The 12,975-nt window shown below is 36.4% G+C and overlaps 1 protein-coding gene across 8 annotated transcripts in view; it reads right to left on the reverse strand.

Annotated features, from left to right (window-relative positions):
• Nucleotides 1–2,616: 2,616 nt before the first annotated feature.
• Nucleotides 2,617–12,975, reverse strand: part of LOC106053057 (tripartite motif-containing protein 45-like) — an 81,971-nt gene continuing 71,612 nt past the window's right edge. For 6 of the 8 annotated variants that reach the window (XR_008774012.1, XR_008774014.1, XR_008774013.1 and 3 more), the window contains 2 exons: nt 10,480–12,706; nt 2,617–5,379 (listed from right to left, as the gene is read on the reverse strand). Coding sequence is in view for 2 of the 8 variants with exons in the window: in XM_056005923.1 (XP_055861898.1) it covers nt 5,292–5,379; nt 11,811–12,706 (984 nt within the window). In the remaining 6 variants the exon portion in view is untranslated. Of the gene's footprint in view, nt 5,380–9,082; nt 9,142–10,479; nt 12,707–12,975 lie in introns of all 8 variants that reach the window. The other 2 variants (XM_056005924.1, XM_056005923.1) reach the window with 2 other exon arrangements.

Below are 12,975 nucleotides of genomic sequence, written 5' to 3' on the forward strand. Positions count from 1 at the left end.
ATTCAGTAGAGACAACTCTAGTATATACTAAAAAATTTAAAGCGTGCTTTCTGATAGGAATTTAAAAATATTTTTTTTTTACAGTTTATGTCTATATACAGGGCTTTTTTGTGACGGTACGCACCTTTTTCAATGTGGGAAAAAAATATTAATTTTCTTGTATTTTAACGTTTATTATCAATTTATAAACAATTTAAAAGTTAGGCTATCCATTTCTGAGTACCGGCACCTATTTTTTGTACAAAAAAACAACACTGTATATATATATATATATACATGATTGTATGATTGGTGCATTGGACTTATAAAATGGACATTTCAATTCAAGACAAAAATATATTTAGGAAAGCATTACGATGTGCAAGGTGAAAAAAAAAAGATGAGTGGTTCAAAGAGAAGAAGAAGAAGGAGAGAGAGAGAGAGAGAGAGTAAAAGAAAGAGAGGTTTCTGGTTGGAATGGTTCTTGGAAATCTTATCATTTCACCAGGAAGACTGCTCTCTTGGAGAAGCTTCACGATGCTCAAAGTCAGCCAGGTAAACCAACGACATGGCTGAGTTTAAGTCATTGATTAACATGTCTGACTAGCCTATCCATGTCTCACATGACATGGAAGTCATCTGTCAAAATTGAGAAAAGACTAAATGTGGCTCAACAGAGATGGCTGAGACGGATTTTGGGAGTCAGTTACACAGATCGGGTCTCAAACAAGGAAACCGCTAGCCGAACTGGGAGTCGAACACTTAATGAGGTTGTGACTGAGCGTCGCATGAGGTTTGCGGGACATGTTCTACGTCAAAATGAATTACGCACACCAAGAGTTGCGATAACATGGAAGCCAATACGAGGAAAGCGCAAACAGGGACGTCCTCGTATTACTTGGCGACACACCTTCATGGAGGACCTCAGAACAGTGGACAACAGGTGGGAGGAGGCTTCAGACATTGCCAGTGACAGATCTTTATGGAGACAGCTTGCCGCCCAATGCGCCGAACGGCGCGGGAGGACCTAAGTCTAAGTAAGACTAGCCTATGTTTTTTAAGTTACGTCTGTATTTTCATAAGATAAGATAATCTCCTTGATTCTATAGATTACGACGTGTTGCACTGTTTGCTTTTATGTGACAAATAACGCCGAATGATTTTTAAAATTACTTTAAACTTTAAACGATCAAAACAAGACTCTGGCTTGAATATATTTCTGGTCCATTGGTGAATTTGATGTGGGGCACCTTTGAGTTTGTGTGAAAACACAAACTCTCTTAGTAATTTTTTTTGTTTTGTTTTATTTTTCATGATTTTATGTAATGCATATTAAATGTTATTTAGTTTCGTTTTAATTTGATTCTCAATCATAAATTTATAACTACACATGTAGCTTTAAATTACCCTCTCACTCTTAAAATCACTTTAGTTGAAAAATATGGCTCTTTCTGTCTGGAAATACAATGGATGCGCCCAGATGAGTCAATGGCTTTGGTTTCGTCTTGAGACGGGGCAGAATCTGGAGTGACTGATCAAGCCAATTCTGGAGCGGCAGAGTTTGCCACAGTTGGTGCATGTGTATGCATCTGTGCTAGGGCTAGTTGACAGGGAAGCTTTTTTCTGCTTTCTTTTGGCTGATGCAGCTTCGTTTCTTTTGAACTCGGCGAAGTTCTTACCAGCACGTACAGTCTGTCTCCATGCTGTCCAGTCTTGGGCTATCTCGGGAGTTAGAAATACGTACAAATTAAATACGTGTACGCAGGGCCGGCCTTACGAAATCCTGAGCCCAATTTAATTGATGGTTGCGAGGCCCTTCTTCTAAATTTTATTTTACAACAACTGTTACTATTAATTAGATAATTATATCAACATTAATTACAAAAACATGCATAGGAAATGTCTCAAATGCAATAGGCGCCTGTGGGTTAATTAAAAGTTAAGTCAGTACACTAAGTCTGTAAACCCTTTAAGACATACATCTTTAAAAGCCTGTGACAAGAGCCATGACTGATAGTGATAGGTTAATAGCGGGGTCCCTGCCAGGCAAGGCGGCCGGTCCAGTTTGGACAATCGGTCAAATCGGCCGTACACTGGTTGTACACAGTTGACTTTAAATATTCTTTAAGCACGACTGTTCTCTCTTTGATACGTTACACCAGTGGTCGTCTCCTTTCCATTAGGACTAAAACAGAAAGATTTAAAAACTTATTTATCCCACTGTCGGTCACAGTGTTACAAGGTCATCTGTCGTCATCGAGAAGTTCATAGAAGTCTAATTCATAAATTGCTGGTTGTAAGTGTGTATGTGTTTTGTGTGTGAATGTTGTTCTAAATTATTATTGTTACAGTAGCTATGCCGAGGTTGTCAATTGTTGTCAAACTGAATTCCCATTTGATTGGATCAATAAAAATATCTATCTTATCTTATCTTATCTTATCTTATCTTATCTATCTATCTATCTATCTATCTATCTATCTATCTATCTATCTATCTATCTATCTATCTATCTATCTATCCATCCATCCCCATCCATCCATCCATCTATCTATCTAATGCATACGACGAGACGCCCCCCCCCCGGGGGTTGGGTGCTTCTGGATTGGCAAATGAAAAGCTAAAACAGAATAAACAACTTTTGTTTTCCAACTATTTTATTCTGTCTTATTGTATTGTACACTTTGTTTGCAATGATTAACAGAGCTTTGAACTAAAGTCTAACAAAAATACATGTCCAACTCAACAATATAAAACTATAAAGACAATAGTACATATGGTATTTAAAAAAAAAAGAAACAATAATAATTCAAGACACAGCCATAATGCGATTGTAATAAATAGACAACACTATACGCGAGTATATATATATGTATCTCTATATGTGTTTCTATATTGCTTTCCTATTTGTTTTGATAATGGAAACGGCGCTGGTTATAGGGCCCCAAATGTATCCAAACATTTTCATATCCACAATCGACATTGTCCAAAGTTTGCTGGACTTTCTACTTCCCAGTCAAGTAAAACTTGACCATGCTACCTCAAAACTGCAAAAACGAAAGTATTTTTTTACGCTATAAGGGCAATATGAGCTCATCAAATAAAAAAACTTCAACCAAAGGCTATAGACTTAAATTTAAAAAAAAAATAATTATAGAATCAATGACAACATTGTAAAGAATAATTAGTCAGATGATAGGATTCTGAGACTACCTCAAAGCATTGAAAACAAGTTTGTAGTATCAGTGCCGGAGTTTAGTAAGTGGAGGCCATGGGCAGAATTTGTGCAGAGGCTCTTTCCCATTTTCAAGCTTTAATATATAAATGCATTTAATAATCATCTTGATATATGTAAAAATGTGTCCTATTTGAGACGAAATAAATAGAATTCTTATAACATTAATCTTATTTCGCACTTTTTTTTCTTTATATTTAACATGTGCGTTTATCGGATCCTGTGTAGTTCATTATAAAATAAAACAAAAAAACACAAAAGCTAATTACTGCTGCTGGCGGACAAACTTATCATTGCGCTAAATACAACAGGAAATGTCATTCAATGAACACAATATGAATGTCAAGTTGGATGAAGAATGATGCAAAATGACACCAAATTATATATACCAAAAAAAAAAATAGATGATACATCTATTTTGAAATAAGAGATATTATCTTATCATATAATAATATGGTTTATAATTTCACAATAAGAGAATGGCGATTTTTTTATTTGCGTTGTTTTGGCAATGTAAGAGAACAGTACAAATAATGAGGTATGACTCGGGAGAGGACATTGTACAGAACATGACTTTCTGGATTTTGACTTATCATTTCCTTATCTTAGGAACCTTCGGAGGCATTAAAATTATGATTTTACTCTTGCAGCACACACAATGTGAGAGTTCAGTTCTCACAATGTGGGAGCTCAGTCCTCACAATGTGGGAGTTCAGTCCTCACAATGCGAGAGTTTAGCCCTCACAATGTGGGAGTTTAGCCCTCACAATGTGGGAGTTCAGTCCTCACAATGTGAGAGTTTAGCCCTCACAATGTGGGAGTTAAGCCCTCAGAATGTGTGTGATTTCGCTGTCTTCACAAGCCATGATACAGTTCACTGTATCCATAGCCTTAAAAAAAAATAACCTTAAAGAAAGACATCTGCGATATAAATTTACAAACACAATGCTCTATCAACAACTCAGCTTCAAATGTCTTACAGTGACCTCCCTTAATACAGAATTACAGAACACGGCATTTTTTCAATTCACGATTCCTGCCAATCATAGAACTGAACACATTAGCTGAACATGGCATCAATTTGTTGGTGGTCTTTCACAAGCAAACGATGATTTAAACATGGCGGAACCAGCATGCTATACAGATCACGTGACTCGGAGGAAACTATAATTAGCACATGTTAGCACTGTCGTTAGAAATGAACGGAAGTAGCGGCATACACATATGTATCAAAATGACGTGACATCAGGGACAAATGATATATATATATATATTTATATATAACACACACACAAATATGTTCTCAAGCACCATCGCCGATCTACCAAGATATATGTAGGCCTAAGCCTACCAAACTTAATGGTGTATCCGTGTACAGAATTCAGTGGTAAGGGAAGTAATGAAATAAGCTACATACACATTTTTTTAAGCACTTTTTTAGCAATGCAGAATCAAATTTCTAGCTCTTTTGTTTCTAGCACCAAATAGTTTTTATGTTTTAGTTGGCAGCATTGATTATTTTAATTTGGCGTTGCTTATTTTGTAAATTTATTTCAAATCTCTAGCTTCCTCTTTCTATTTTCTAATTTTTTCACTTTAGCTTTCATTATATCGTCACCACATTTCTTCATATCGGTCTCTTTCTTTATCTCTTTTACTGTATTCATTGCGTGAATGGGACCATCAAAAAATATAAGTGTAAGCAGATAGCAGATTACTGGGATTGACGTTTAGTGTGAAAATAGAACAATACAGTGAAGCGTCCCAAGGAAACAACTTTTGTGTGTGTGTGTAAGTGGGCATAATTAGCTATATTTATAGCTGTATGTGTCTTGGTAGATCCATTACTGGCTTCTGGGTTGGGTATTAAATCTAAACCTTGCATACAAAGCTTTGACTTTTTGTGTTTACAGGCTCTCAGATCACTAAATGGATGATGTGGTTGTGCTCTGACATGCTACACATCTCTAGGTGTGTGTCTTGTATCACACGCTATTCAAACAATAAATGTACACAAGTCTGTTTCTAATTCTCGTCAACGCTAAATACAGAATATATATCTCTAAAGCCTAGCGGTTGCTATGGAGATGACCTCCTGTGATAGCCATTGGTCAAAAACGGTTTTCTGGCGTTGAGGTTATTTAGGAATGATTCCATATCCTCTAACCTGAAGGAGAGAAAAAAATACAAAAAGTTTATAAACCTTTTAATATAAAAATTACTTTGGTATTATTTCAACGGAACAAAATATATCATAATATTGATTCTCTAATTCAACTATATTATTGATTTTATTTCTGCATTTGATTACTGATTGATATAATTGTGATATAGGTGTGATATACAGCTATTAATATTATTTCAATAAGTGCCTGTTAAGGTCAATGGGGAGGTAAATCTTGAAATAAATTATCTTTAAAATAATATATGTTTTTTTTTTTAAAGTTTAAGGTATTTTAATGATTGTTAAAAAAAATAATTAAAATAAATATTCATATGCTTATTTTAGAACATTAAAAGGATAAAATCTATGTATTTTGAGTACAATTTATGCCTAATGAAAACAAAGATACAAAAAATAGCTAAAAATGGAACGTTTTGGTCAAATATGATATGCATCCAGCTGAGAGATAATATGTAGCTAGTCTAGAGAGTATGTGCAACCTTAATTAGAAAGTGCAACCAGCGTAGAGAGTATATGCAATTAATTCTAAGTAGTTATTTGAAAGGAAGTATGCGAGCAGAGAGTACGTGTTGCTATTTTTAGATTATACAATTAGCTGACGAATTTCACATACGTGAATGCTGTTGTCTACAGAAAGCGTCACGTTGCAGTAAAAAATAATCGAACAATGCATACTCAGTATCAGGTAAGCTTAAATATTCAGTCTATATAGACAAGGACGAGTCCAACAGAGAACTATTGAAACATTGAGCGGACAGTGAAGGTTTGAGGATTGAATATGTCATGCAAACTCGTTCAATCATGCACAAGCATAACAAAAATTTGATAGATACAAATACTTTAGATGGATTTTTGTTCTACCTAATTTACTTACTAAAATTTTAGTATAAAGGACAATCATCAAACAGTTTGATGAGGGCTATAAATATAGAAAAGATACTAAACATACTCGCGTTAACAGTGCTTGATTATATGCACAAAGCGATGAGCGAAGCTCAACGAGGACATTAGGATGGTAGCACAATGACCAAACGCTCTTACTTTGAAGCCTTCTTTTTTTTTCCTGCTTTGCTAAACAGGGCCAATTTTACGGAGACATAAATTGAACTACGGAGGCGCGGTGACTGAAGGACAAAGAGCCTTGCTTCTCAACCGGGGGTCCCGGGTTCAAATTCAGCTGAAGACTATGATTTTTTTTATTTCAAAATCCTTGCGCACCTCTGAGTCCAGCCCTAATGGGTACCTGACATTTGTTGGGGCCAAGTCATTGTAATTGTGCATGGCACCCTCGTTAACAATGGGCCATAGAAACCCTTATATTGAGCTATATAAGTCACTGATTGAACTTGGATCGAAATATGTTAATTATGGACTTATTATTCTGTTTATATTGTGATTGATCACGATGTGACTCAAGAAATAAAGAGCGACAACTCCTGCTATAAACCATATTCTAAAATTTTCGTTTGTATGTGGTTCATTTCTAATTAATTTCATTTAATGCTCGTATTATTTTTTTTTTTTACCAGTTGTCGAGAAAAACAAAATATAAACCAACATCTAATTAGTAAAGGGGAATAACTGATTAAATTGTTTACTTAACTCTTTCTCTCCTAACCGACGATACAAACGTTGATTCCATCAGAATGTGGTAAATAATTACGGAGAGAAAGAGTTAAAGCATAACTTCGATAATGATGACATTAGAATGGAGTACACAGTGTAACGAAATAACTTCCTGGTCGTACACTAAGCCCGCTGGACTGTAGATCGGTCATCTTGATGGTCCAGGGTTCATGCCCTGCGATCCCTGGTCGTCCTGTTGGAGGGTTGGACTAGGAAGTAGATTATTTTCAGCGCTGACGGAACATCCGAAACATGTAGAACATTTTACGAACATTTATATCTTGGCTTTAATGCACAACAGAACATTGTTAGTTTAATAGTGCACACCTCATGCAAAGAATTGCTTATGAATTAAAGTTATACACTTGCGAGACCACAACAGTTGGTACCAAACAAGTTATCCTGCACACACACACAGAGATATCGTTATAAAGAGCATTGATTATATATATGACGTGTAATTTTGGGTAAAAGTCAACTCTGATCGGTCACAAGTGTTATTTTAAAATAGCTCTATACCTGTTTACATAAGTCCGCTTAAATTAAATAAATATAAACCGGTTTAAAGTTTATTAATATTCTGTCGTATTACTTAAAGGAAGTATGCCTAATCGTACCCATAGTAGTGTAAAGACTTTAACTGTGAACTAGAGATCCGGCAGAAGATGAACTAGAGATGCGGCAGAAGATGAACTAGAGATCTGGCAGAAGATGAACTAGAGATATAGCAGAAAATGGACTAGAGATCTGGCAGAAGATGGACTAGAGATCTGGCAGAAGATGGACTAGAGATATAGCAGAAGATGGACTAGAGATCTGGCAGAAGATGGATTAGAGATATAGCAGAAAATGGACTAGAGATCTTGCAGAAGATGGACTAGAGATCTGGCAGAAGATGGACTAGAGATATAGCAGAAGATGGACTAGAGATCTGGCAGAAGATGGACTAGATATCTGGCAGAAGATGAACTAGAGATCTGGCAGAAACTAAACTAGAGATCTGGCAGAAACTAAACTAGAGATCTGGCAGAAGATGTACTAGAGATCTGGCAGAAGATGGACTAGATATCTGGCAGAAGATAAACTAGAGATCTGGCAGAAACTAAACTAGAGATCTGGCAGAAACTAAACTAGAGATCTGGCAGAAGATGTACTAGAGATCTGGCAGAAGATGAACTAGAGATATAGCAGAAGATGGACTAGAGATCTTTCAGAAGATGTACTAGAGATCTGGCAGAAGATGAACTAGAGATTTAGCAGAAGATGGACTAGAGATCTAGCAGAAGATGCCGAGATTAACTAGGGTATTAAGTGGTGACTCAGGTACTCACCACCCTCACTTTCTTTACTAAGTTTAGTTTGGGGTATTTCTATTTCCTAGACCTTTTAAAAATATTTTTTTGAGCAAGCATCTTCCTCGCTGCCACTTGACCACCCATATCTTGCTTTAGTCTACAATGAGTCTACATCATATTCAATCGGCGATATCGAGAAAGTGACGTGAGTCGACCTTTACCAGAGCGAGCGAAATGTGAACATTAGAATCAAATGAGGTGCACAAAATGAAACAGCGTATCGCAAGATGGCAACCAACAGAAAAATAAACAGGAAAAAAAAAGATAAATAAGTTTTAAAAAAGAAATAGAGTAGCGCAAGGCCTGTGTTATAAAACAGACAATTGATATTACATTGCCTTACAATGATATTTAAACATTTTTGTTTCAGGGAAATATATGCAAATATAAAAGTATATCGCTATATGTTTTAATTTAAGAATAACTTACCTCCCTTATCTAACTTAACCTTTTCTTCTATTACCTCCCTTAATAAAAAAAACCTACTGTGGAACAGAATTTATATTTCTATACATGTATACATGTAAGTATACACAAGACGCTCAATGCACTTTTTATATAATAATTACAACAAAATGTTTTGTATCATTGACATGTAATATCAGTTGCTGTCTGAAATGAGTCTAGCGTTCACAGCCGAAATAATTCTCTTGCAAACTAAAACTTTCGCATTTTTGTTTCGTTTGGAAATCATTTTTTTTTACCGTTTACAATTTTCACATGTAGTGGGTGAACTCTTTAGTATTTGAAGGTAGACATTGCACTGTAGAGGGAGAAGGAACATAGAGTCAAATCTTTAACATTAGACTTTGATCAACCTTTGATCATTTTTTAGCTTTGTTGATATACATTAATGCAGCTTTATATTAACTCTTTGGCTACTAGTATACATGTTTGATACGTCGTAGATATTTCGTTTAAAAATTTAATAGGCGTTCAAGGGTTAAATTATAGAAAGAGGACAATGTTTTTTTTTTGTTATGGAAACGAGAAAGGTGAAGGTCAAAGGGTTAATGTTGACGTCTGAAACACACATTTGGACTTTTGCTTCCGGTGCACAAAGTTAGCTGTTAGTAGTAGATGGTATGATCTTAAGCCTAACCATAACCGAAGTGTGGTCATATCAAAATGATTGTTAACCCTTTACAGTTTACTTTTTTTTCTATATCCCGAGATAATAAACAAGGTTATGTTTCAAATCTGTCAAGGAAACTGCTTTTAGGCTAAGTAAAACATTTTGTCTGGTGTTTTCAGAGTCTTAACAAAGAACAAGGTACATAACTTGTCTTGCAGAAATCTTTTCTTTTTTTTCAACTTTCACTAAAATTTTCAACCAAATTTGTCGTTTATAATTTTAAAGACAATTTATGTCGCTAGTAATTCTACAGTTAACTTATGTTGCTAGTAATTCTACAGACAATTTATGTCGCTAGTAATTCTACAGACAATTTATGTCGCTAGTAATTCTACAGTTAACTTATGTTGCTAGTAATTCTACATTTAAGTTATGTCGCTAGTAATTCAACAGATTATATATGTCTCTAGTAATTCTACACACAACTTATGCTGCTAGTGATTCTACAGAAAACCTTTGTCGCTAGCCATTCTACATCTGTCGCTAATAATTCCACAGATTACTTCTGTCGCTAGTAACTGTAAAAAAGCCTTTGTCGCAACCAATGGTGCAGTTCTTGTCGCTAGTAATTCTACAAAGTCGTTTTGTCGCTGTCGGAGGTAACTCCTCAACCTACTGCCTCTCTACGTTAGTGTGGCTTTGTTCACCAATGACGTCATTGTGACAGGTGAGATGGTTAGCATGACGTCATAGTGAAAACACAAAGTTAAGGTGACGTGGTGACAATTACACTAAAAAAAAAAAAAAGAAACAACACAGACTGACTCAAATGTGACAGTTGGTGACAATTAGAACCACTAATCAAGAACACAAAACGTTTCATAGAGAAGAAACAAAATTATGAACCTACTTCGCGTGCATGGTTATAAATAGAACTACCATGTGACATGACCACGTGACTAAACGTACTGAAAAAGGCATACACAAGTTAAGACTTTGTTTAGAAAAGATTTAAAAATCACTTACGACTTTATCGGATTGGATAAAATTTAATTAGGACGCAGGGTTAATCTGAAAATTTCGGAAATCTCCGAAGACACAGTGAGGAAATCAGAATATGAATGGGAAAATACAACAATGAAACAAATATTTTTAAACAATGATGTTAAAACATGTGATATTTAAAATTCTATGGACAGTTCTATCATGAACTATCACAAATAAATTGGTCTATATATTCTTACTTCTGTTTCAGGTGATTAGAATATTTTCAGCGTCGTAATGATTGCCTAATTCAACTGAGCATACTTTAGGCATATTATTTCTATTTATTAATTTCCTAGAGATACTGAAAGGCTAATGCCAACTGTAAGACTAATTCGAATGAAAAATAACCAGAGGCCTAATCATCAAAAAAAAAAAAAGCCTAAATCATTACATTTCTTTGTGAATTCAACTTTTAAATATACCAGTTTGAAATATATCATTCGAGTATTTAAAAATATCTTGCTGTGGTCTTTGCTGGTTTTGAATTAAAATGGAAATCAATCAACTGGCAAAGTTTGTTAATATTTATTAATTTATAGAAGTCAATGTTGATATATAAGATAAGATATTGGCATTACATTAGGATATAACTGGACTCGGACTTATTTTGTGCAAAATTCATAAATATTGCAGTTGGCATTTGTTTCGTATATTAGTGTGTTTGTTTATGTATTTGATAATGGAAATAAATCAATATCTCAGTAAATGTAACATTGAAATGTCATATGGTCCTTATGGTAAAATACTTGTATTTATTTCGGTTAATAGTCAATATAATATTACTGTTATTACAGTCTTGACACTGTCATACTGTCAAAACTGGCTATTTAAGATTTAAAAAAAAAACTCTGGAATTTATATGCAAATGTTGATGATTAAAATAAAAAATTAACGCACTACCCATCGACACCATCAAACAGTTACGTGAATATTATGACCTCATTTCTTTTATCTCAAAAGTCATGGTAAGCATGTATATAACTCATTATTTACTTCATATAGTGTCGAAAGACGAAACCGAAATGTCATTAAAAATGTCGTTAGTTTGTCAGTTTAACATTTATTGTTGAACCAAGGTGTGTTAAACATTAGCCTGATGCTGTCTTTGTCTTTGGGTCACAAAAGCCTCAAACGTCATCGGCTCTCGACTGATGAGCGAAGTGGTCACCACAGCATCGCTGTTTATGGTGACGCTAGGCGCCACCACTGGCAAGGAAATGTTCGCCACCACTTCGGTCACCGCGTCGCCCCCCTTGGTGTCGGTATTGTCGTCGATGCTACTGCTATAGGTCAAAACAGGAAGAGCGTACCCTTCAGCTGGGGCCGTCGAGCGGTAAGACGTCGTCGGCCGCACCGAAACCTCCACTGCTTTCCTCTCTCGGCGACGACGCTGCCTCCGGAGTACGGCAGAGTCCGTGTCGGTGCTCCCGTCCGCGAAGGTGGAAGGGGAGATCTCCTTGGACGCCCCTGCGCCCTGAATCTGAGTGGACATGGAGTGAAGACTTCTGGTCGGGGTGTTGACGGCTTTCTCGTTAGTGAATATGACGTCAGTTCCTGTCCCGCGAGTCTCCAAGGACCCTCGGTTGCTGCTGCTGGCAGAGGAGTCTTCTCTGTCGTATCTCTCCGGGTACTCTGTCTGTATGCATCTGTTGACCAGGCTCTTTGTTGAAGCTTTATCTTGCATTGGGTCGGTCTGGGTGTCAGTGGTCCTCTTTGGTGTCGACTTTATGACTTCTTTGATAATGTCCCTCTCAATGCCTTTTTGCCCAAACAGCATATTAGGCAGCGTTAAGCGGTGACTGTCTTCCAGGGCGTCTCTCTCCCTCTGCAACTCTTTCTTCTTGTCGATCGGGGCATCAGGGTCTTCCAGCCTGCCCAGATCCAAGCTTCCAGACACGAAGCAGACCTGCTTGCCCACAGTGCGAGGCAAGTCTTTCAGCTCCACATTCGCCATGGCCGAGAGTTTCTCCTGGACCTGCTTCTTCAGAAGCAGCAGCTCGATGTCCTTGCCCTTCAGCACCAGCTCCGTCAGGCTGCATGTGCTCTTCAGGCCGTCGAGGTTGTTCTGCATCTCGTTCTTCCGGGTCACGTAGGTCATGAGCTCGGCTCCATAGAAGTCGTGCAGCTCATCGATGAGTGCTTTCTCTTTGTTCCTGATCTCAGCGATGAACTGAATGGCAGCATCATGGATCTTCTGCTCTGCTGACTGCAAGAGAAAAAAAAAACAATTTTTTTCTGAAACAGAGTTCCCTTGTTGAGGGGAGAGATATGTTGGCAGTATCTAGTATAGAAATGCTTTTATCAGAAAAAATATTTTCTAATACTTAGCTAAACAGTTCCTTGAATTTTTTAGGGATGACTTGTTGTTGCAGTACATGAATACTTAAGTCACAAGAAATGTTTTCCAATACTTAGCTAGAGTAACACCTTTAGTATAATGACTAAATTTAGAAAGCCTTCAGAACAGAACATTGT

This window comes from Biomphalaria glabrata, chromosome 12 (genome assembly GCF_947242115.1).
Source record: "Biomphalaria glabrata chromosome 12, xgBioGlab47.1, whole genome shotgun sequence".
Taxonomy (NCBI): Eukaryota; Metazoa; Mollusca; class Gastropoda; family Planorbidae; genus Biomphalaria; species Biomphalaria glabrata.